The sequence below is a fragment of the Plecotus auritus genome, assembly GCF_963455305.1.
Source record: "Plecotus auritus genome assembly, chromosome: 2".
NCBI lineage: Eukaryota > Metazoa > Chordata > Mammalia > Chiroptera > Vespertilionidae > Plecotus > Plecotus auritus.
Genome location: NC_137771.1, coordinates 46,177,787 through 46,204,488, shown reverse-complemented (window position 1 = coordinate 46,204,488; position 26,702 = coordinate 46,177,787). Strand labels below are relative to the sequence as shown.

General features: G+C 41.0%; 1 protein-coding gene across 3 annotated transcripts in view; it reads right to left on the bottom strand.

The window, feature by feature from the left end:
- Positions 1-20,377, bottom strand: part of ALG6 (ALG6 alpha-1,3-glucosyltransferase) — a 98,070-nt gene extending 77,693 nt beyond the window's left edge. The window contains exons 1-5 of one of the 3 annotated variants that reach the window (XM_080656591.1): positions 20,268-20,377; positions 13,880-14,150; positions 3,290-3,374; positions 2,955-3,044; positions 793-881 (exon numbers count right to left, since the gene is read on the bottom strand). In XM_080656591.1, the coding sequence (XP_080512717.1) occupies positions 793-881; positions 2,955-3,044; positions 3,290-3,374; positions 13,880-13,961 (346 nt within the window). In that variant the 5' untranslated portion in view covers positions 13,962-14,150; positions 20,268-20,377. The remainder of the gene's footprint in view (positions 1-792; positions 882-2,954; positions 3,045-3,289; positions 3,375-13,879; positions 14,151-20,267) is intronic. The other 2 variants (XM_080656592.1, XM_080656593.1) reach the window with 2 other exon arrangements.
- Between the last annotated feature and the right edge of the window lie 6,325 nt (positions 20,378-26,702).

Genomic DNA, 26,702 nt, shown 5'->3' with positions numbered 1-26,702 from the left:
TTTGGCCCTATTCCACTCAACGCAGGAGTTACCACCTGGTAGTCAGTGCGCTCCCACTGGGGGAGTGCCACTCTGCGAGAAGCTGGGCTCACGGTTGGCGAGTGCAGCAGTGGTGGCAGGAGTGTCTCCCGCCTCCGCAACATCACTAAGGATGTCTGGGGAGCAGGCCTAAGCTGTCAGTCGGACATCCCCCAAGGGCTCCTGGACTGCGAGAGGGCGCAGGCCGGGCTGAGGGGACCACCCCCCCCCCCGGCCCAAGTGCACAAATTTAATGTACTGGGCCTCTAGTTAAAGTATAAGTCGTGTAAAGCACACAATAAATGCTCAACAAACATTTGTTGAGTGGATTAATTTAGCAACAATGGACAGCAACACAATGAATGAGATATGACTGTAAAGTTTACTTTAAGAAAAAGGCTAAAGGGATTTGGAATTAGGATATTAATGCAACAACCTAAACAACTAAAACTTCAATTTATAGTTATCAGACCTCAAGTAAGCTATTAATCTCACTTACTTGTGCCTCAGTTTCTTCACCTTAAAATAAGTATAATAATAATATTCACCTCATTGGGTATTCAAATTATTAAGTGGGATAATCAACGTAAAGCTCCCAGAATTATTCCTTTCTACTCTTTTCTCTTTTAGTTTACAAATATATTTTGAAATCTACATATATATGCATATGTATAGTTGCACAATTTTAGAAGTAGGAATAATAACAGAACCTTTGAGCATTTCAAAGAATGTTTGAAAGTCAAATTTCACACTCAATAACTATTGTTCTTTTACCTGTTGCACGCATGAAGAGCTTGTGTGCCTGACTCTCATATCCACGTGAGGTATGGAGAGCAATCCAGTCTGGATTTATAACCTTTGCCCTGCAAATTAAAGTATATATACATGCACTTCATTCCTCATCATTTTTAGCAATAAGGACATCTGAGGACATATGAATCTATTTTGAGAAGTGGCCACTGCTCTTATAAAGCGATCAAGTCAAGGCTGATGCATGAGTTTTTTAATCATGTGAAATGGACTTAAGCTGAAAAACAAAATCTGCCTTGCTCATCTCCCAATGAAACCTTGTAACATGGGTAAGAACCCTACCTTGGCAATTCTTCCAGTGTAAAAACAATCTGAAATGTGACATTTCACTTATTAAGCACATCTATAATAATAAAAGTATAATATGCTAATTAGACAGGACAGCCAAACGACCTTCCGGACATCATTCCGGACGTCATTCCAGACGAAGCTGCGGCTGTGGGGGCCAAGGCAGAGGTGGTTAGGGACGATCAAGCAGGCAGGCAAGCGGTTAGAGGCAATCAGGCAAGCAGGCGAGTGGTTAGGGGCGATCAGGCAGACAGGCAGAGGGGTTAGGGGAGATCAGGCAGACAGGCAAGGAGTTAGGGGCAATCAGGTAGGCAGGCGAGTGGTTAGGGGTGATCAGACAAGTAGGCAGAGGCAATTAGGGGTGATCAGGCAGGCAGGCAGAGGTGGTTAGGGGAAATCAGGCAGGCAGGCAAGTGGTTGGGGTGATGAGGCAGGGAAGCGAGTGGTTAGGGGCGATGAGGCAGGCAGGCAGAGTGGTTAGGGGCAATCAGGCAGGCAGGCAGGCAAGCAGTAAGGAGCCAGCAGCCCTGGATTGCGAGAGGGTGCAGGCCAGGCTGAGGGACCCCTTCCTCCCCCCTCCCTGCACGAATTTCATGCACCGGACCTCTAGTATTTTATAAAGAACAATATGCTAGTATTGACCAGAGGATCACCCCATATAATAAAAGGCTAATATGCAAATTGACGAACGGTGGAATGACCGGTTGCTATGACACGCACTGACCACCAAGGGGCAGATGCTCAACGCAGGAGCTGCCCCTTGGTGGTCAGTGCGCTCCCACAGGGGGATCGCTGCTCAGCCAGAAGCCAGGCTCATGGCTGGCGAGTGCAGCAGCGGTGGCGGGAGCCTCTCCCACCTCCATGACAGCGCTAAAGATGTCCAACTGATGGCATCCCCCATCAATCAGACATCCCCTGAGGGCTCCTGCACTGTGACAGGGCACAGGCTGGGCTGAGGGACTCCCCCCCCCGCCCCCGCTACACTGAGTGCATGAATTTTGTGCACCGGGCCTCTAGTGTTTTATAATTTATAACCTTTCAGTTATCATAACAATCAGCTATAATGAATAGCTATTAATCACAAATCATTGCATAAAACAAAACGTAATTGTTAAAGATAAATTAAGTTTCAATTATATTACATTACCCTGAACACTGCAAATATAACTGATTATCATGTAGTTTTGGAACTCGTTTTTAATCCAGGACACTAATTTTTACAAAATAGGAAATAGTAAAACAAATAAGATGAATTTGGAAGATACTGTGAAATTCCTCAAATTTCTGCTGCCACACTTCAAGTGTGAAATGGAATAGCACTACAGAGTAGAACTGGGTCTCCACCAAACAGAAGTTCCTAATCTTCAACAAACCACTCATTTCTGTAAAAGAAGGCATTCCAATCCTGATCTTAAATCACAAGTGAAACGCTACAGTAATTCTAGTTTATAACTTGACAAATTAGTCAGAATACCATTTGGACCCATATTTTTCATGTACTTCAGGCCATTCCAGAAAAAAAGCTTTCCCATGCACAACTCACCATATTAGACATATTTCTCAGTTGTCCATGCATAATTGGTAACAACTCCACTTCAAAACAAAGCTAATTTTTGCCTTTCTTTCTAGCCTGTCCTCCAAAGGAATTATAGAAATGTTCAAACTGATAGTTAACTTTCTTACAACCCGACTGTAAAGAAAGGTATAGTGCTTTCTTTACAAACATAATACAACAGTAGCTACAATCTCTCCTCTATTCAACAAAGCTAGATCCTACTGTTTCTACTAAATCTGCTAAGGACATAAATATTTAGTTACATTAAGGAAGAAAAACTTACACATATGCACATAAAAGACTATGATAAGCTGTAAGAGGTGGATAATCCAATCCCCAATATAGTAAATTGTTATCACTGCTGTTAAAATACCTAAAAAAAAGAAAAAGAAAAAGCATCATTCAATTAATCAATATTCAGAACATAGATTACACTTAACATCTTATCTCATTTAATTTAATTAAAATGAAAAGATATGTCAGACAAGTTAAAACAAGATGAGGATGCAAACTAAAAAAAAAAAAAAATAGTAGCATGATTTTCCTTTTAAATATCTTCAAAGAATCTATTTTAATTGACTATGATAAATAATATAATCAAGTTAAAATTGCCCATACCATTGTTTGATTGGTAAATTAAAAGTGATTTCTTGCCAGTGTCTCTGAGCTTCATAATCACCAAACATAGGGGGGTTTCCAGCACCTAAGATGAAAAGTAAAAAGAGCAAAACAACAATATACTTTAGTGCATCGGAGATTTTTATTTCCTTATGAAAAATGTCTAAATTATAGAGGCAGTGTAGGTGGCGGAAAAGAACACAAGTTAACAAAAGAGTCAGCCAGATGAGGTCTGAATCCTAGCACTGCTTGCACACTGAGTGACTGTGTAACCGCAGGCAAATTACTTAACCTCCCTGAGCCTCAGCATACAGGATCAACACTACCTACCCAGAGGGCAATTGGAATAAAGAAGACAACAGATAGAAAATGCACCATAGAATACCTAGCACACAGTAAACATTCAATAAATATTGTTAACATTAGCTATTAATGTTAATTAGTTATTAATTAGCTCATAATACTAATTATAATATATCCAAGTTTATTTTTATTTCATTAGACTATCATCATACTGTCCAAAAAGTATCATTAAATAATAATAATAATAATAATAATAATAATAATAAAAAATATCTGTATTTGAAAGAGGGTTTTTATAAACTAAATATAAATAACTTAAGGGTAAGTACAGAACCAAGAACAGACATAGATTACAAAGACATTAGGTCAAGCTTTGCTGTCAAATGAGTTATATAGAAACTGGTGCTTTATAGCTTGTTTTTTAATTTCAAAATTACAAATAGAGTGATAGTGGATCTTTAATAACTAACAATTGATAGTGCCTACTACATGCCAAATACAACAGTGAACTAAGTATTGTTATTATCCCCACTTTACAGCTGGAAAAACAGTGATAATGGTCACCTAGGTAATCAGTAGCAGAGTCTGGATCTGAACCCAGGAAGACTGGCTCCATAATCTAGGCTCTTAGCTCCTACTCTGATAAGTAGGTTATTAACCTTAAATCATTTAAAATGACATAAAGAGCCCAGCCAGCATGGCTCAGTGGTTTAACATCGACCTATGAACCAGGAGGTCATGGTTGGATATGCCCAGGTTGCAGGCTCGATCCCTAGTGTGGGGTGTGCAGGAGGCAGCTGATCAATGATTCTCTCTCATCATTGATGTTTCTATCTCTCTCCCTCTCCCTTCCTCTCTGAAATCAATAAAAATAAATAAATAAAATGACATATAGTTCCACTTAGTAAATAGTAAACACCCACTATTTAACTAGCAGTTGACCATAAAATTGTGACAAGGCCCAAAGAGATATAGTCTAGTCACAGGTTTTTAATCAGCAAGTGAAAATCAAATGTAGTCATTAATCCCTAGGGAAGGTGTGCCTTGTTGGAGAATGATATATTATTGCTCTCTAAAATCCAACCCAGATTTTGTCCAGTTTTGAAACACTACATTAAGTAGATTTTTCTGTATCTAATGGCTATATTATACCAACACTCTTTAAATGCTAGTATCTCTACCCAAGGAGAGATTCCACTATGAGATAATCATGGGAAAAGCAGGTTAACATCTCCAAAGCACATGCTCTGAGTGACTGTCACAAGGACCCGCAGTACATAGATACATGTATGTACACACACACAAACGCCTCTGTCTCTCAGAAAGTATTGTATCTTGGCCATTTTTGTATTCTTAAAAGATCTGAGTTTCTGCCCTAGCTGGTTTGGCTCAGTGGATAGAGTGTTGGCCTGCAGATTAAAAGGTCCTGGGTTCGATTCCAATCAAGGGCACATAACCTCAGTTGCATATGGGGCCCAAGTGGAAGGCAACCCATCACATCAATGTTTCTCTCTCTCTGTCTCTCTCCCTCCCTTCCATTCTCTCTAAAAATCAATGGAAAAATATCCTCCGGTGAGGATTAATTAAAAAGTAAGATATGAGTTCTTGATTTTCCACTTACTCGATGTGCAACATTAAGCAATTTGTGATGGCAGACCAATTAATTATGCCACAGCTACTTTGCTCATATATTGGTTCTTGCCCAAAAACATCTTTAAGTTACTGTCTGACACTGAAATTCTAAGCCTCTGTTCGTGCTGCCTACCCCCAACTCATACATCAACTTATATCCAACCTTCAAAAATCATCTTAAATTCCAAATTCTCCATGAAATCTTCCCTTATAAATTAAAAATATATTGATCATTAATTACTGACTTCTCACAATACTTATATTTTCAGAATCATACGACTATACTATTTCCTAATTGCTACCCAAATAAGAATTTTAATTTGTATGATTTTCTAGAGTTCAAAGGAAATATATTGGTAGGCAGATAGTACATACTTTCATTAAAAACTGCCTTAATCAACTGAGGGGTAGAATAACATATAATTTGTTTAAAAGGTAAAATAATTCCCCATTGAATTAATTTTTTGCATGTGTATTTTATAGAAGTCAGTGTGTTCTCCTGTTTTTCAGAAATACAGCCATTGCCTATAGGGGAAAAGTGTTGCTTTTTGTTTGTTTGTTTTTATTTGTTTATTTTTGGTCTACCGGGATAGTAAAAGTCAGAGAGAATCTTAAGTAATTTCTTATACCTGAAAAAATCCGGCTTTCTAGATTTTCTGAAATTGCTCTAGACTGTGGAAGAATTTATTACCATTCTCTAACAAATAGAAGAATAGATAATGACTCTCTTTAGGGTTGAGAAACAAGTTTCTATCCAATCTGACCTACTTCAATAAATTCAGGTGACATTGGCTATGAAATTAGTACTTAAGTTTTTAAAACTGCTAAAGTGCCCTTAAAGCAACCCAGGAGGACAACCCAACTGTACCTATGGGAGCTTCACTTGGGAAAGGCAAAAAGGATTCCTTCCACTGTGATTAATTCTACAAATTCATTTACATGAGATTCAGAATTACATAAAGAAAACACACTAATGTATATTACAAAGCTTCAATTCTGTCTCATTCTCCGGAAAATGGGCTTAAGCACCACTTAAATATTCATTTTATAAACTGCTGAATCATTCAAAATAATTTTAGAATTTAAAAAAACACAAGTAGTTTCTTTGAAAACAATACATACTACTTGCCTTTACATTGAAATTTTAAACATTCCAAGACAAGAAAATTTGTCTAAAATTTTCCAGAATAAAATCCCCTTTTATATGTTCCTGGTGAGTAAAAAGAAACATTACAAATAGCAAGAGGTAAGCTGAGAAAAACTAACCAACTAAACAGAGCACAGACATACTTTAACAATAATTAATATTTTGCAAACAAAATGATTCTTTATAACTTTCTCTTTCTAAACAGTCAATGGAGCTTTGGAAAAAAGAGATTATTAAAACTGGTTCGAGTGCTGCTATTTGTTCTAAGGACATTGGTAACACTTTAGATCAAAGTATAGAGGAACTGTGAAACTCTATAAACAATACTAAAATCAGAATTTGTCTCCTCCCCAAGACTTGTTCAAAAGCAACATGCAAAAATAAAATAAAATAAATAAAAGCAACAAGCAATATTTATTCAATATGTTTAGGTCTATAAAAACTATGTAAGCAGAAGAGAAACCAAGATGGTGGCATAGGTAAAAACACAACAATATCAAAACTACAACTAAAAGACAAAACAGACACCATCCAGAACCACAGGAAAGCTGGCTGAATGGAAATTCTACAACTAGAAGGAAAGAGGAAAGCACATTGAGAATCAGAGGAACTGAAAAGGCTGAGGTACGGAGATGCGCGAGCGCATAGAGAGGACGGGCGGCTATGTGCACGGGCGGCTGAGTGCACGGCTGGCTTTCTAAAGTGGGAGGGAGACGGAAGCTCCCAAATGCGCTGAACTCCAGTTCCAGGCGAGTTACTGGGAACCTGGACTCATTCGGGGAGAAAGTGGACTGTCTGGCAGCGGGAAAAACTCGAGGGCGGCTTTCTCTCAGAGGTTCTTACAGCAATTACCAAGGGACACTGAGACCCAGAGGCCTCATAGGGCAGGGCTGACGGGAAGCCAAGGCTGTCTGCTCTGCCCTGAGACTCCACCCCATCCAAGCTGAGCACAGAGGCTATTGCAATTTGGCAGGTCTTGTCTCATAAGGGTGTCTCCAGCACAGAAGTTCTCCCAGCATAAACACAGCTGATCCTCACAGCCAATTGGCCTGGAGGTCAATTCCTCCCAGTGATACCAACAACAATCAAGACTTAACTACAACAAGGCTGAGCACACAGTCCACAAAGGGGTGCACCAAGAGTGTCCACCTCAGGTAACTGGGGAGGCTGAGCCACTGGGCCCTAGAGGACACCTAGCACACAAAGCTACTCTACAAACTCAGGGAAGCAACGAAAATGCGGAGACAAAGACACAGATCACAAACGAAAGAAATGGAGGAAAGCAAACAACTGGATATAGAGTTCAAAACCACGGTTATAAGGTTTTTCAAGAATTTCCCAGAAGAGGCCGATAAACTTAGTGAGACCCTCGAGGATATGAAAAAGGACCAACTAGAAATTAAACATACACTGACTGAAATAAAAAATAACGTACAGAGACCTAACAGCAGACTAGAGAAATGCAAGAATAAAGTCAAAGATTTGAAATACAAAGAAGCAAAAAACACTCAACCAGAAAAGAAAAAAGAAAAAAGAATCCAAAAATTTGAAGATAGTGTAAGGAGCCTCTGGGACAACTTCAAGCGTACCAACATTTGAATTATGGGGGTGCCAGAAGAAGAGAGAGAGCAAGATACTGAAAACCTATTTGAAGAAATAATGACTGAAAACTTCCCCCACCTGGTGAAAGAAATAGATTTACAAGTCCAGGAAGCACACAGAACCCCAAACAAAAGGAATCCAAAGAGGACCACACCAAGACACATCATAATTAAAATGCCAAGAGCAAAAGACAAAGAGAGAATATTAAAAGCAGCAAGAGAAAAACAGTTAGTTACCTACAAGGGAGTACCCATATGACTGTCAGCTGATTTCTCAACAGAAACTATGCAGGCCAGATGGGAGTGGCAAGAAATATTCAAAGTGATGAACAGCAAGAACCTACAACCAAGATTACTCTACCCAGCAAAGCTATCATTCAGAATTGAAGGGCAGATAAAAAAAAAGCTAAAGGAGTTCATCAACACCAAACCAGTATTATATGAAATGCTGAAAGGTATTCTTTAAGAAGAGGAAGAACAAGAAAAAGGTAAAGATAAAAATTATGAACAACAAATACATATCTATCAAGAAGTGAATCTAAAAATCAAGTGAATTAAAAATCTGACGAACAGAATAAACTGGTGAATATAATAGAATCAGGGGCATAGAAAGGGAGTGGACTGACAATTCTCGGGGGGAAGGAGGTGTGGGGGGTGCAGGAAGAGACTGGACAAAAATCGTACACCTATGGATGAGGACGGGGGGGGGGGGGGGGAGGTGTGGGCAGAGGGTGGGGTGGGAACCGGGTGGAGGGGAGCTATGGGGGGGGGAAAGAGGAACAATTGTAATAATCTGAACAATAAAGATTTATTAAATTAAAAAATATATATATAAGCAGCACTTATGTAAAGGGTATATTGTAAATATGTAAGGGGTATACATTTTAAAAAAACTTAAATTACAATATATGTAAGAGTTTCCCTACCCAATACATACATTTCCAAAAAAGAAGTATAAACTAATACTAAGCTTCCCCATTCCTGTGTTCCTAATTATAGTCTGAAAACAAGATAAACAATAAGCAACTAAAATAAGCATGCTAAAAACAAATTATAACCCCCCCCAAAAGCACTGTATTTAATAGAGGGGGAAAAAATCTTAGTAGTATCACAGATGTCATACTTATTCATTGATTCTCCCAGCCTCCCATGATACATGTGAATGCTAAATGGGACTGACTGGGCGCGAGCCTGCGGCAGGCACAGTGGGACTGGGATGAGCGGGAACGGCAGGTAGGAGCTGCAGGCCATGTTGGACTGCGGGTTTCGGCCCAATCTCTGCAGGGCACCCAGAGGGACCCCACCCATGCACGAATTCATGCACCGGGCCTCGAGTGTTCTTTATAATAAAGGGGAGAATCACCACCTACAAATATTCTAATGTGTAAGAACACTACTTTTCTTGTATAGTAATCCAAAAGCAATCTTGTTCTATTGACTTTCTTGTGGGAACAATTTAAGAGTATAGATGCTAAAATCTAGCAATATACCTTTTTTTAAAAAATAAGGTTATATTAATTTCCCCCACTATCCAAAGGTAGAGCATTCCTATGAAAACTTTCATAAGCTGAAATGGTTTAAAGTGAAGAGTATCTATCCCCCACTTTCCAAAAGTTCATGTTACCCCACTTCCCTTTTATAAAAGACCTACATTAGTATGGTAAACACCTTTTTTGGTAAAAGCAAAAATCTTCAGTTTTCTTTCAGATAGCGAATATAGGTGCTAATGTGCAAATAGGGTTATTCCAGGAATGCAAGGTTAGTTCAATGCTAGACAGAACAAAAACATACTCAATCATGAATTGAAAGCACCCATTAAAATTAGGAATAAGATAAAGATGCCTAAATCACTACTCTATTCAATACTGTAATAAGGTCTTAGCAATAAAAAAATAAGGTATTCAAAATATAAGTAGTAGAAAGTAAGAAATAAAACTGTCATTAGTTCCAGATCATTTGAGTTCTTTTACATAGAAAAATCCAAAAGATCTTTCAGATAAATTATTAGAATTATAAGAGTTTAGAAAGATGCCAAACATAAGAAATCAACCACATTTTATACTCCAGCAACAAGCATTTAGAAAAACAACTTTTAAAAAGATAGTATCTGCAATGGTGAGGGAAAAATATATATGATACCTAGGAACACATCTAAGAAAGGGTGTGTAAGACATTTATTTATCTATTTATTTGATTTTTAGAGAAAGAGGAGAAGGGTGAGGGAGAAAGACAGAAAGATACATTGATTTGTTGTTTCACTTATTTATGCATTCACTGGTTGCTTCTTATATGTGCCCTGACCGGAGATTGAACCTATAACCTTGCCATGCAGGGACGAGGCTCTAACAAACAGCTATTCGGCCAGGGCCAGGATGTATAAGACTCTTACATAAAAAATTATAAAATTTTATTATTGAAAAGCATTAAAGAAGACTTAAATAAATGGAGAAACATACCATCTTAATGAATTAGAAGCCCCACTATGCTAATGATTGCCAAATCCCCCCCTACATTAATCAAAAGTATTGAAGAATGCAATTCCAGTCAAAATCCCAACAGGGTTTTTCACTGGATTTGACAATCTGATATATATTTTTTAAAAGGATATATATGTATATATTAGCTTTCTATTGCTGTACAACCATTAATACAAACTTAGCAGCTTAAAACAATATTATTTTATAATCTCACAGTTCTATAAATCAGATGTCTGTGTGGACTTAACTCAGTTCTCTGCTCAGGGTCTCACAAGACCAAAATAATGCATCAACCAGTCTGGACTCTTATCTGAAGGGCGGGGAAAGAATCCACTTCCAAGCTCATTCAGGCTCTCAGCATCATTCAATTCCTTTCACTTACGGGTATGAAGTTCCCTTGCTGGCTGCCAGCTGGGGGCTACTCTCTGCAACTTAGAGGCCCCTCGTATTCCTTTTCACATGACCCTCTCCACTGTCAAACCAGCAAGTGTCTAGTCCAGCCGTGGGCAAACTACGGCCCGCGGGCCGGATCCGGCTGTTCTATCCGGTTCTCTTGCTCTCCCCTCCGCTCCTTTACTTTGGATTTATGTTAGTTCACACAAACAATCCATCCATGCTTTTGTTCCGGCCCTCCAGTCCAGTTTAAGAACCCATTGTGGCCCTCGAGTCAAAAAGTTTGCCCACCCCTGGCTAGTCCTTATGCTTTCAGTCTCTCTGGAGTTCCTTTCTGACACTAGCTGGAGAAAGTTCTCGGCTTTTAAGGGCTCATGTGATTACATTGTGCATGGCTAGATAATCCAATGCAGTCTCCCTATCATAAAGGCTACTATGTCATGTAAAAAACATAATCACTCCCAAGTGAGAACTCATCATGTCCATAGGTTCTGGGGATTAGGGCAGGATATCTTGGGAGAAGGGGGGCATTTTTAGAAAATCTGCCTATTATAATAAGGAAGAGCAAAGCCCAGAACAGTTAAGACCCTCCTAAAACAGAACTACCAGGTGGGAGGACAGGCCTCACAACATATCAAGACTTAATGTAAAATTACAATAAGAAGACACCGCAGTATTGAAACCAATGGACCAAAATGGAAAAACAGACCCCATGCATATATGAAAAGCTAATATAGAGCTGGTAATGCAGATTAGTGGGAAAGGACAGGCTATTCAATGCATGAGTTGTAACAACTGATTATACATATGAAAAACAATTTTAAACATTATACACAAAACTCAATTCTAAGGAGATAACTTAAATAAGAAAAATAAATCTTAAAACTTTTTGTTTGTTTGTTTTTTAATATATTTTTATTGATTTCAGAGAGGAAGGGAGAGGGAGAGAGAGAAACATCAATGATGAGAGAGAATCATTGGCTGCCTCCTGCACGCCCCAAACTGGAGATCGAGCTGGCAACCCGGGCATGTGATGTGACCTGGAATGGAACCGTGACCTTCTGGTTCATAGGTCAATGCTCAACCACTGAGCCACACCAGCCGGGCAAATCTTAAAACTTTTAGAAGAGAATTTTAGGAAAATATTTTTGTGATCTTCCTAGGAGTAGGGAAGGATTTCTTAAAGATACAAAAAAAAAAAAGCAAAGCACAGATCGCTCAGTCTCTCTCTAATTCTCCCTTCCTCTCTAAAATCAATAAAAAAATTTTTTTTTAAAAAAAGCACAAATCATAAAGGAAAAAGACTGATAAATTTCATTACCTTAAATCAAAAAGTCCTATACAGCAAAGGTAATATAGTCAATAATATTGTAACAACTATGTATGATGTCAGGTGGGTACTAGACTTATCAGGAATATCACTTTGTAAGTTATATAAATGTCTAACCACTATGCTGTCCACCTGAAACTAATATAATATTGAATGTCAAGTGTAATTGGAACATTTAAAAGTAAATAAATAGAAATATCATTGAAAACCTAAAAAAATTTAAAAACTTCTGTTCATCAAAAGACATCTTAAAGTGTGAAAACATAAGCTATAAACTAGAAGATATTTGCAACTTGTACAAAGGTTAGCTTCCAGAATATAAAAACACATAAGGAAAAAAACAACAAAAATAAAGAATATACAAGAATAAAATCTAATAGAAATGTACAGATAACATAAGCAAATATCACAGAAAAGAAAATACAAAAGGCTAATAAACACAAAGACATACTCAATCTTTTGGAAATGAATTAAATTCAAATTAAATAAATGAATTTAACAATGAAGGAAATTCAAATTAAAACTACAATAAATATCATTTCATACACTGCAGCCTAGCAGAAATTCAAAAATTTAATGCTACCAAATGTGGAAGATGTAAAGTCACGGGACCCCTTCCACTTGGAAATTGCCTCAGTATCAGAAAGGCTTAGAATGGATGACCTAGATCAGATTTGCTCTGGGAATTGACATAAACATCTTCTAGTTCATCCCTTGCACTTGCTTTGCTCTACATCTAAGGTTAGGTGTGAGCTTAGAGAGAAACAGGACAAAAATGACCTACCTATTTTGGTTCTAGCCAAGAAATAGGAGTCCTGCAAATGGCCCAGACTAGTTCACTAGAAAGCTGCACTGGAGTATGAAGTTTGGAGCCTGACTCTGTGACCAGCTGAAGATGGATTTATGCATTCTTGTGCCCCCACACAAATTCCACCTCTCAAATTCACCTCTATTTACATGACTAAAATGTACCCAAATCCAACTCATCCTTCAAATCTGAACTCAGACATCATCTCCAAAACGTCTTCCCTAATGCATCCTGATCATTTCCTTCTGTTACCTTTGTACTTCACACAGACTTCTACGTTATAATTATCACGTAGTGTTGTGACCGCTTACCTACAAAAATGTGGGCCCTCTAAGTATTGGATATTCATCCTGTATTTCTAGAACTTAGCAAAGTGCCTGGAACATGAGAAGTGCTAAATAAATACAGGGTTAAATTTAATCCCATCTCCAATCTCCTGGTCCACACTCCATCAATTTTCCCTCCCTTTCTCTCACATCACTCCCAATCTTCTTCTCCACTCATCTCTTCCTTTCAATCTAACAACATGCCTTCTCTACCCTAAATAAAACAAATGAACAAACAATAAAAACCTCCATTGATAAAAGCCCCCTTGAAGTAATAGCTCATTTCTCTCTTCAAAGTCTAGTACATCGAAGTTTCTCATTTTGTCATCTTCCCAGTTAGAATACATTTTTGTTTTCCCAGGTCACAAAGTCCATGCCTCTATTTAGCTCTTACACAAGTTCTTTTTATTAAAATTACATGATTAAATGTATTTTCTTGACCACACCAATAAAACCTGAAATTCTTCTCTATCCCATTCAGGAAACTATAAATTATCACCCAAAATCAAATAAACAAACGAAAACTCTTCAAAGGAATATTTATCAATTTTTTAAACAGTAAAAATGTGTTACCTGAGTAAGAATTAAGGGATACTGTCCACCGTACTGTTAGTCCTATTAAGACCACAGTTGTCATCAAGTACCATTTCTCCATGTTTCTTAAAAGGTAGGGAGGAAAAAAAAGGGACCAGGCCAGAATACTTTCAACACGCTGTCAGTCACTTCTTTTCTTGATCAGAGAACGTTATCGATTCTTTGGAATTAGAAGTTGGAGAGGATTTTAAGTGATGCTTCGTTTCCAGACAAATATTGATTTTTTTTTTTATGTCTATGAAGAAGTAGCCTGCAGGGAAGGAAAAAGGGATACCAAGATTTAGCTGAGCATAATACCTGTAACAATGAACTCATTAAACCAAATAGGAAGATGAAGAATTGGGTGGTGGGGGTGGGAGCATGAAGGAGAGGAGGTAGTTTTAAGTTCCTTATTCCTTAGCCCTCTAATTAGGAAATACACCTCAAAAGGTAGCTCTCCCTGTTAAATGGGACTTAATACATCTAAAGATAAAGTAAGGATCTGCTCTTACAAGCAAATATTTCTGAGTGAAGAAAAACAAAAGAGACATGTTGACAGTAGAACATTCAGTTCTATCTAGAGCATGCTTACCTACAGATAAAACTAAGACCACAAGGGTAAACAAAGGGGTGACTTGTCTTTGGTTTAGCGAGAAAGAGGAATTTTATCTTTCTATTTAGTTTGAGAAAGTCTTCCATTAATGTAATTTATGTAGTTTGACTTTTTACTTCTTTTCTTCCAAAATATACTTGCACTAACTACATCAACTTATGAACCTTTGCAAGAACCAGTAAGAATACCCCAATTCTTAAAAAAAAAAACAAAAAAAAAAACCCACTAAAATGCAATTAACCACTTACATATTTCATTTTTTTTTTCACCTTTTCCCATGGGGGTTTTAAAATTAGAAAGCTTTGAAAAATTGCAAACCAATGCACCTACATCATTAAGACATTTTCACCTATGTTCAAACTGATTCTCAAAACCCATCCCACTTCTCTGAAAAAAAATTGGAACAAATTCCTAGAAATCCTGGCCATTCTACAAAATTCAGTTAAAGTTCAACCTTCCCTGATCATTCCCAAAGCTTTCTCCCCCGATTCTGAATATCTCCAGTCAACACTGTCTATTCCATTTTTAGTAAAAGGAATATTTCCAATCTATCAATTAGGATCGAAAAACAAAAATTGCGGGCCAATTCAACCAGAGGATATACTTTAAATATTTTTCAAATACAATTAAATAAATCAACTGAAATTTTTAGAGAAAAGTTGGCACATTCCACCTATTGAAAAATTATTTTCTTACTTCAAATAAAAATAGCAAGACACAACCTAGCTGATTTGGCTCAGTGAGTAGAGAGTCAGCCTGTGGAGTGAAGGGTCCCAGGTTTGATTTCGGTCAAGGGCACATGCCGGGATTGCGGGATTGCAGGCTTGATCCCCAGTGGGGGGCCTGCAGTAGGCAGCCAATCAATGATTTTCTCATCATTGATGTTTCTATCTCTCCCTCTCCCTTTCTCTCTAAAGACAATGAAAGTATATTAAAAAAAAAAAAATAGCAAGATACAACCCTAGAACTAATGAAGTCTAACATTGCAATCACACCAAGAATGACAGCAAGCATTTAGTAAGGTTATGTAACTATATTATTCAAATTTGGGTTATATTAATCCCCTCTTCCTTCCCTCCTATTGTATCCATCTTTGATCATTTTACTATTCACTAGAACTTTTATCACAGAGGCAAAGTAAGAGGACAGATTAAATCACTTTTTTATGCTGATTCTGGGTTTGCAAGGTTATAGGCCATTATAAACTATTCAAATTCTTTTAGTCTAAATCAAAAAGCCCCTTTTATCAACAATCTCCACTATATATTTCAAAATTGCAATCCAACACTCTACTTTTTGCTTAGATATTATGTTTGAAATTGATTTTATAAGTGCAGATTTCTAGTTTTAAAAATAAAGCTTAATTTTCAGCTTGGGAATTTAAATCAATAATATGACCAAGTTAAATCAATTATCCACAGTTCCAGATAATCATCCTATCTAATAAAAGAGTGATATGCAAATTAACCATCACTCTGCTACACCCACAAGCCACGCCCACAAGCCAATCAGGAGGGAGTATGCAAATTAACCCAACCAAGATGGCTGCAGCCACAGAGAGCAGGAGGGAGGCTTGGGTTTTCCCGGCGATGGAGGAAGCCAAGCTTTCCGCACACCCTGGCCGGCCCAGGCCTCCGCTTAAGGCTACAAAGTTTCAATTATAGAAGATAAATAAATCCCAACAAAAATGGCAGCAGCCACGGAGCTGGAGAGAGCAGGAGGCTAGGGTTGCCCGTGGCAATGGAGGCAGCCAAGCTTCTGCAGCCCTGGCCTGCTTTGGCCTCCACTTAAGGCTACAAAGTTTCAATTATAGAAGATAAATAAATCCCAACAGAAATGGCTGCTGCCACGGAGCAAGCAGAAGGCTTGGCTCCGCTCCAGGCTACAAAGTTTCAATTGTAGAAGATAAATAAATCCCAGATCACAGGGCCTCCGCTTGGGTCGCCGGGGGATGTGGCTGGCCTGCAAACCACCACAGGCCCCTTGCCCAGGCTGCCCCACACCCCAAGGGAACCCCTACCCTGATCCGGGACACCCTTCAGGGCAAACCAGCTATGCACCAAGCCTCTATCCTATCTAATAAAAGAGAAATATGCAGATTGACCATCACTCCAACACACAAGATGGCTGCCCCTATGTGGTCAAAGATCCTGCCCCATGTGGACACAAGATGGCCACCACAAGGTGGCCAGCAGGGGAGGACAGTTGGGAGGGACCAGGCCTGCAAGGGAGGGCAACTGGGGGCAATCAAGTCTGCAGGGGAAAGCAGTTAGGGGTGACCAGGCCGGCAGAGGAGGGAAGTTGGGGGCAAACAGACTGGCAGGGGAGCAGTCAGACATCAATCAGGCTAGCAGGGGAGTGGTTAGGGCAGCCTTGGGCAAACTACAGCCCGAGGGCCGGATCCGGCTGTTCTATCCAGTTCTCTTGCTCTCCCCTCCGCTCCTTTACTTTGAATTTATATTAGTTCACACAAACACTCCATCCATGCTTTTGTTCCGGCCCTCTGGTCCAGTTTAAGAACCCATTGTGGCCCTCGAGTCAAAAAGTTTGCCCACCCCTGGGTTAGGGGGTGATCAGGCTGGCAGGCAGAAGCCGGTAGGGGCAATCAGGAAGGCAGGCAGGTAAGCAGTTGGGAGCCAGCAGTCCTGGATTGTGAGAGGGATGTTCGACTGCCAGTTTAGGCCTGATCACACAGGGCCTAAACCGGCAGTCAGACATCCCTTGAGGGGTCCCAGATTGGAGAGGGTGCCGGCTGGGCTGAGGGACTCCCCCCGCACCCTGTGCACGAATTTTGTGCACCAGGCCTCTAGTATTTAAATACTTCCCCAGGAACCTTAAGTAGCAAAAATTAACTACCAATAACACTTAATATTCATAATGAACTTAAAAAACATAATGCTTAACTAATATCATGCTGATCAAGTTTGTTAATCACACAATGATGGAAGAGATAGCTACCTGATACACTAAACAATCATATCCAAAGAGACATCTATGAAGGATCAAATCTAACTCCAGGAATCATGACAGAGATACATTCAAATAAATGCAAAAGTCCTGCCCTTAAACGTGAAAAAAAAACAAACCACAAAAACCAACTGCATGAGAATTGAAAGGGAGACAACAGATAACAGATGATAATTATCAGCTCTGTAGGGACCAGAACTGATAACCAATGTTAACAGGTACTTTGATTAATCATTAGGATATCTTTTCTAACAAATAGAGCTGTCCAAACATGAAATGAGATTTTTCTTAAGGACTTCTCTTTAACAGTTTTAAACAGAAGCTGAGCAACTACTTGACAAGAATATTTAGAGTGTAGAATAGATGACTAATTTATAAAGTGCCTTCTCAATCTGATTTTGGAGGCATATTATGTGTCTAAATTAATATAAATCCTGACAATACAAAAAAAGATTTGGTCTCTCAACATATCAATGTTTGTCCTAATTCCCAATAGTTGCCCAGTATTATCACGTTTATAGAGTTTCTTTGAGTAAAATGGATAGGCCTTCCCATCCTCCACAAGTGGATCATGTTAGAAACTGAAGGATATCAAAAACATCTCTTCCTAACATTTATTACACTTAGAATAAAATTCAAATACCCCAGCCCTAAGACCCTCTATGATAAGACCGCTGCCTGCCTCTCCAATGTCATCTCCTTCAACTTTCCCCCAAGTATTTCCCTCTCTTCCTAGAACCTGTGAGGTTCCTTCACACCTCAGTTCCTTTCCATTTCTATCCCCTCTGCAGGGGATGTTCTTAACACAACCCACTGGCCAATCTTTTGTCCTTTAGGTTGTACCTCAAGTCATCCTCTCAAAAGACCATCCCTGACCATTCTACCAAGGCTTCCAGCTCTTACAGTTTTGTAGCCTAACCTTCTTTAATTTCCTTCCTAATTCTTTTCACCATCAGAAATTATATTTTCTAACAAGGAACAATCTCACAAACATAATTGTAAGAAAAGCTAGACACCATAGAACATATTTGGTTTCACTTATGAAAGCCTCTTAAATAGGAAAAAGGAATTTTTGGTGGTAGAAATCAGGAAAGTGATTACCACTGGGGAGAAAAGAGGGGGTGGTAATTGGAAGAGGTCTCCAGGGAGCTCTTCTGAGAAGATGCTATGAATGTTCTGTTTCTTGATTTGAGTGGTGCATAAAAGATGTTTCCTTTATAAGTCAACAAATTAAAACTTATGATTTGTGTACAGTACTATCTTGTACGTGTTATATAATAAAAAGGTATAAAAGGAAATTTACATTTTTTGTCTACTAGAAATAAGCTGCATGCAAGCAAGGATCCTCTTGTCTCAGTTGCTTTGTTCCGTGTACTTAGAAAAATGTTGACAGTAAACAGGGACTCATAAGTACAGACAGACCCTGATTCACCGTGGTTCCACTGAGGAAGTTTAACTCTACCACAGTGACAAACCAATCCGAATTCAGTAGAAACATATTTAGAATTTTGAATTTCAGTCTTCTCCTGGGCTAGTGATAATGCTCTAGAATTCTAACATTGGGCGGCAGCAGCCAGTCTGCCTGAAGCTCTATCAGCCACCATCACAAGGGTAAACAACCCACGTGTATTGTAATGCCAGCGTCTTCTGGATTTTGTTTCACAACCCATTATGTCTACAAAACTGCTTATTTGTCTCTTGCTTCTGGTGGGAAGGGGAAGACAATTACTCTTGAGATGAAACCCCAGATAATGGCCCAACTTTAGGCTAACATAAGTGTCTGAGCAAGTTTAAGATGGGCTAGGACGGTTATGATGTTGGGTAGTTTAGGTTATTAAATGTATTCTCAACTTACAGTATTTTCAACTTAACTTAGGATGGATTCAACAATGAATGTAATCTCATCCCATAGGAGGAGGTCCTATATTTTTTTTAATATATTTTTGTTGATTTCAGAAAGGAAGGGACAAGGAGAAACATCAATGATGAGAATCATTGATCAGCTGCCTCCTGCACGCCCCCTACTAGGGATTGAGCCTGCAACCGGGCACGTGCGCCTGACCGGAACCGAACCCGGGACCCTTCAGTCTACGCTCTGTCCACTGAGCCAAACCGGCTAGGGCAGTCCTATATTTGCTGAATGGCGATCTTCACGTGTAAAATGGGGAGGTCCCTAGTTTTCCTGAGCCCTTTATGGTTAAAGATGTTATGTGAGACTCTTCTCTGAAGAATAAAAAGGGTCCTTTATTACTTTTATCATCTGTAACCCAAAATACAGTAACTTAAACCATCCACTGGGCCAGGAAGCTGCCAAGCTGGCGGCTGAGTTTTCGGTCCTGCTTTGCACTAAGAGCACGTCTCGACTTATGAAAAGCCGGCAGTCCACTTCCCAAGGAGGAATTTGTTCCTTTCGGTCTGAAAGGTCCTTACCCCAAGGTGCACACTACACCCAGGGGGTGCTGCTATCGCAGGTGAGCACGTCTTGCAAAAGGGACCCCTCCTGACGTCCCCCCCCCCACTCCCGCCCCGCTTTCTCCAGCGGGCCAGACTCTCAGGACCACAGGAACAGGGGCCGCCGCTCTAGCCAACGGGTCCCACCACTGTCACCGCGTCCACACCCACCCACCCCACGCCCAAACGAGCCTGCTGGCTGGGCTGCGAGGCCTGGAAGCCCCCTTCTCAGTGAACAGGACCTGGGAGCCGGGTCGCCAGCTGAGCGCAGCTCCGTGCAGGGCCGCGGCGCGGCGCGAGTCCCCAGCCCCTCCCTACCCAGCCGGGCGGTGCGGAACCCCAGGATGCCGGCCTTACCCCGCCGCCCACCACACGTTGAGATTCGCGCCTGCAGCGGGTTCCAAGAAGGCGCCTGCGCGCTCGCCCCCGCGGCGGGGTGCCCCTCCGGCTTCCGCCTCCGCCGGCTCGCCCCGCCCGTGCTCCCGGCGCGGGAGCGAGCCCGTCCAGCGCGAGGGGCGGGGCGGGGGATGGCGCGGAGCGGAGGCGGGGTTAGGAGTCGTGGCACGCGCGGGAGGAACCCGAGAGGCCTCCCGTCCCGGATTACGCAGGGGGCAGGTGGAAAGCCCCTTGCTCTTCTTTCCTGGGATCATGGCCAAGGCCTGAGCTGCTGCTTAGTCCACACATTCCTGCCAGGGGCGCGTCCTGGCTCACTTCGCAGAGTGGAGAGCCCTTGCCTGGTTCTCATCTCCGGCCAGTAGGTCTTCCTCTGGGCCTGTGTCCTCAAGAAATCAAAAAGCCACCCTGCTTCACGTTCTTCAAGCTACCTGCCTGCGAAGAAGAATGTGTTAAGGCTAGGAAGGCACTTCATCTAAGAAACGTTATTCAACGTCCAACCATTTTCGAGAGCGAGTGGGTTATGCAGAACAGCCCTGCCTTCCAGTAGCCACTAGCGTTCCCTATCAAGCAGCTTGGATCACCTTTTCCTGTACTGCCAAAAATAACTACATTCCCTCCTCTGTTCAGAGAATGCTCTCATTCCTCCTTTCCGAATCTGGCCATTCTGTATAAGCCCACCCCTCTAATTTGGAATCCATAAGTATCAGCAAAATTTTGGCTATGGCTCTGTACTATGCAGGTCCGAACAACTTTCTGGATCTTAGTTTCTTCATCTGTGAAATGAGTGGGTGGGGCTGGGTAAACTTCCTGATCTAAAATTGTATTCTATATTTAAAAGTCCATCAGCACTGAAAATATGGATAAAAATGACCAAGTCTCTGCCCTCAAAATATTTAATTCTTATTGGGAAGACATTTTCATAAAAGGATAGAAAGCAACAGAAGGGAGCACATGCTAAATGCAGGTTATTGTATATGCATTAAGCACTATAGGAGTTCAGAAAAGACGGTTCACTGTAAACTAAAAACTATCAGGAAATGTTCTCACTGGAGGAGTCGGCTGAGCTTTGAAGGAAAGCCTGGGCTTACATAAGCCAAGAGGATGGGAATGGGACTATAGACAAAGGAAATTGGGATTTTGCCATCCTTCAGGGTTGGGAGTACTGGAACCAATTCCCTGTGTATACCAAGGGATAACTAAGTTTTGGAGGAGTCAAAAGTTATGTGCAGATTTTCAACTGTTGGGGGTTAGGTGCCCCTACCTCCCAAGTTGTTTAAAAGTCAACTGTATAGAATGTTCAGGCTTATTTAACCGTGGAATCCTATCCCCACAACCCAACCTTACCTCCCACTTCCCATTCTACAGACTGGTCCATGAAACACTGTTGGAAATGCTGGTTTGAAACATTATGTAATTTCCCTAAGAGATACAGCAAATAAATGTCAGAACTATGATTAGACACAGATTTTAGTTATGTGGTAGGCAGTTAGACAGACATGAGCAGAGCAAGGATGATAGGACAGCTACAGAAGGTCACCAGGGTGCCTAGCAACAGACAGTTGTAGGGTGGGATCTCATCCCCAGGGTGACCTTTCCTCACTTAGAGATAATATGTAGGCCTCAGTTGTATTTCAGCTCCAGGCCCAGAAAAGCAGCAAAAACAGATGTGACACACCACAGCTGTGTGGAATAATGATCCCCTGCCCTGGTGTGGACGCATGCATCAGTGGAGACCCAGACCCTGAAAGGACACACTGGGAAAACTACTGAATATTCTATTGAGATCTTCCCCTGGAACATCCCCTAAAATCTCCACCCTTAAAACCTTTCCCTCCCCCACCCATCCCTTCACACTCTCCCTGCTCTCCTGTCACCTTTACCTTCCTCACTTCTAAGCTCCAAAGGTCCTTCCTTTACCTCTATAACTTGTTTTCTTCTTCTATGAATTACTTCTTCTACCTCTGTGATTTTCTAAATAAATGTTCTTTTATAGTTTGAGTCTTGGCTCTGAATTCTTTCCTAGCAAGAACTCAAATATCCAGGTTGCTGAACCCAGGTCCAGTCTACCCACCAGTCTAACTTCCCTTCGCCCCAACAGTTACTTTCATTCATTTTTTATGTCTATGTAAAACTCAGAAGTGCAGAAATTGCACAAAAAAGACAAAACACTAACATAACAGTCATTAGTATGACTGAATTTTGAAAATTAAGTTAATTATTAAACAAAATTAAGTGGAAAAATAAATCTGTAAAAATCAGTAATAAGATGAAACAAAAGAACTTAAGTTTATATACAGTTGGTGACTCAATACACAAAGAATAACTGTTCCAAGTGACTTTAAAATAGTAATTTGATGGTAGATCCCAAATAGGAAAAAATGATGTCAGCCTGGCCAAGTAGCTCCATTGCTTACTAAGCCTTAGAGCATCATCCCCATATGCCAAAGTTGTGGGTTTGATCCCCAGTTCGACCAAATACAAGAATTAACCAATGAATACATAAATAAATAAGTAGAACAACAAATGAATGTTTCTGTCTCAAAAAAAATCAGTAAATTTAAAAAATGTTTTAAGTTTTCAAAAAGAGATTTGTTAAGAAATGAACAAAATAATTATTAGAATCATGTTGTTGATATTAGGATTAGTACTGTTCTAAGACTACTGTATGTGTAAAGTGGGATAAAGAAAATGAAGATTTATGTGATATTCAAATTTTATCATCCCTGGTTTTTTGATACCAAGATTCTTGCTATGGAAAAAAAATGAGTTAAAGGTATAAGATAGAAAAAAATTGTCAGTATGAACTTATGATTTATTTTATCGAATTATTGAAAGGAAAGAAATGGGGAGGACAAAAGTGGAGGGAGGGAAAGAAAAAGGTAGGGGGGAAGGGGAAAAGGAAAAGGAAGAGAAGAAGGGATGGAGGAAGAGAGGGAGAGTAGAAGGAAGGGAGGGAGAAAAGGAAGGAATAGAAAGAAAACGTATTTCCTAGTTCTTTTTACTGAAAAAACTAAAAGCAAAGACCAACTTAATAACAATGCGCATCCTTCGTACACAGACTGTGGTCTTGAAATACTATTCCTATTAAAAGAAACCAGGCATCCTGGTAGAAATAGCTAATTACAGGTTTGGAAAAGAAATATGTGAAAAAATCTGTAACATTTTGTTATACCAGATATCAAGGAAACCTAAAGACCACTAGGGTCAATGTCAAGAAAGAAGGCCCAGGAGCGCCCTGGCCGGTTGCTAAGTGGTTAGAGCATCGGCCCGAGCTCCAAGTGGTTCCAAATTTGATTCCCGGTAAAGGGCATGAACCTAGGTTGCAGGTTTGATCCCCAACCCTGGTCAGGGCATGTGGGGGAGACAACCATTTGATGTGTCTCTCTCACATCGATCTCTTTCTCTCTCTCTCTCTCTCTCTCTCTCTCTCTCCCTCCACTCTCTCTCTCTTTCTCCCCCTCCTCCTTCCCTTCCACTATCTCTAAAAATCAATGTGAAAAATATCCTCAGGTAAAAATTTTTTTAAAAAAAGGCTCAAAAAGAAAGAAATAAAAAAAAATGGGGGGACTCAGGAGCCAGCTCAAAGAGATTCCTGCTGGCCATAGATGGGACACATTGAGCATCGGTAAGCATAATAACTACAATGGATTGAAACACATCAAATGTGAATTGCCTGTTGAATTGTTTCTTGAATCCTTTGTGAGCTCACAATGATACATTAAAAAAAGAAAAGGTCACCAATGGAGTAAAAATCACTCATTATTTTGAAATCTGGTAAAAAAAGAAAAATAATCAAGCGGTTATTCTGCCTTTGTTATATAAATTATTCCACTGTGTAGCCAAATATAGTTGATACTAGAGGCCCGGTGCACGAAATCGTGCACGGGGTGTGTGTGTCCCTAACCCAGCCTGCACCCTCTCCAATCCAGGACTGCTGGCTCCCAACTGCTCACCTGCCTGCCCTCCTGATTGCCCCTAACTGCTTCTGCCTGCCAGCCTGATCACCCCCTAACCCAGCCTTGGGCAAACTACAGCCCACGGGCTGGATCCGGCTGTTCTATCCAGTTCTCTTGCTCTCCCCTCCGCTCCTTTACTTTGAATTTATATTAGTTCACACAAACACTCCATCCATGCTTTTGTTCTGGCCTTCCGGTCCAGTTTAAGAACCCATTGTGGCCCTCGAGTCAAAAAGTTTGCCCACCCCTGCCCTAACCACTCCCCTGCCAGCCTGATTGATGCCTAACTGCTCCTAACTGCCCTCCCCTGCAGGCCTGGTTCCCCCAAACTGCTCTCCCCTGCAGGCCTGGGTCCCCTGCAACTGCCCTCCCCTGCAGGCCCAGTCGCCCCCAACTGCCCTCCCTTGCAGGCCTGGTCCCTTCCAGCTGCCCTCCCCTTCTGGCCATCTTGTGGAGGCCATCTTGTGTCCACATGGGGGCAGCCATCTTGTGTGTTGGAGTGATGGTCAATTTGCATATTATTCTTTTATTAGATAGGATAGAGGCCTGGTGCATGGGTGGGTGGGGCCGACTGGTTTGCCCTGAAGGGTGTCCCGGATCAGGGTGGGGGTTCCCTTGGGGTGTGGGACAGCCTGGGCGAGGGGCCTGTGTTGGTTTGCAGGCTGGCCACGCCCTCCCTCCCCCCAGCGACCCAAGCAGAGGCCCTGGGATCTGGGATTTATTTATCTTCAATAATTGAAACTTTGTAGCCTTGAGCAGAGTGGAGGCCAAGGCAGGCCAGGGCAGGCAGAAAGCTTGGCTTCCTCCATTGCTGGGGACAACTCAAGCCTCCTGCTCTCTCCCGCTCCGTGGTCGCAGCCATTTTTGTTGGGATTTATTTATCTTCTATAATTAAAAGTTTGTAGCCTTGAGTGGAGGCCTGGGCCCACCAAGGCAGGTGGAAAGCTTGGCTTCCTCCATTGCCAGGGAAACCCAAGCCTCCTGCTCTCTCCGTGGCCGCAGACATCTTGGTTGGGTTAATTTGCATACTCGCTCCTGGTTGGCTGATGGGCATGGCTTGTGGGTGTGGTGGAGGTACAGCGATTTGCATATTACTCTTTTATTAGATAGGATGGGGAAGTTTCTCTCTACAGAGCAGCTACCCTTCCCAATCCTCCTCACCCTTCTTCTTTCCCTTAGCTTTCCTCTCCCTCTCTTTTACAGACACACACAAACACAAATACATGCTGGTATGAGCACACACATGCAGTCCCCCTTATTTCAAAGCACCAAATAGCCTTAGAGATGAGAAAAATTGCTTTTGGGACTTCAGCACGTAACCTCGTATTTAAATGGGACCAAAGTGAAATCAACTGCATTGTTATCGAAACTGCATTGTTATCTGTTGTGAATAGATGGATTTAAATTTCTTTATTGCTTAAAGGAAGCTAATCAAGTTACAAATTACCTATGGGTATGCTTAGTTATTTAACAAATATTTATTGAATAAACAGCCTGCCCTTAAGGAGTTTATAGACCAATATTATATATAGTCCAGGAGAATATAAATCATTGTTATTTTTACTGTTAGTTTCAGGTGCCACTTGGAATTATTTTTCTATAAATACAAATTTTTAAAACATATATGTATATGATATACATATAAAAATAGTTTTGTTGATATAGACCATAAAAGAAATAATACATGTTCCTGCCACATAGTTCGAACAGTGTTATTGTAACAGAATCTAGGAAACAATTCTAAGAACATACATTCATATTTTTACATCTTTATTTCTAGATGCAAATAAGAAAGGAAATCTATATAATAAAAGCCTAAGCGACCATTACTGTGGTACGACCAGAAAGACCAGTCGCTATGATGCGCACCGACCACCAGGGGGCAGATGCTCAACGCGGGAGCTGCCCCCTGGTGGTCAGTGCACTCCCACAGCAGAGCACTGCTCAGCCAGAAGCCAGGTTCATGGCTGGCGAGCACAGCTGTGGTGGCACGAGCCTCTCCTGCCTCCACAGCAGTGCTACGACAGGCAGCTGCAGGCACAGCGGGGCCAGGATGAGTGGGAGTGGCGCCCGGCCCCGGCTCAGGCTCCTCCCTGGCCGCTTGCTGCTTCCGGCACTCCTACATCCCTCAGGCAGTCTGACATCCCCCGAGGGGTCCTGGATTATGAGAGGACGCAGGCCAGGCTGAGGGACCCCACTGGTGCATGAATCAGTGCACTGGGCCTCTAGTATATCTATAAAAGTCCACAGATATAATTTGGTATGAAAATCTAAGTTTTATAAAATCATATGACTTTAAAACTCCTGTTTTTAAAAGTTATTAAAACATAGGATGGCCCAGCCAGTGTGGTTCAGTGGTTGAGCATCATGGTTTGATTCCCGGTCAGGGCACATGCCCAGGTTGTGGTCTCGATCCCCTGTAGGGGGTGTGCAGGAGGCA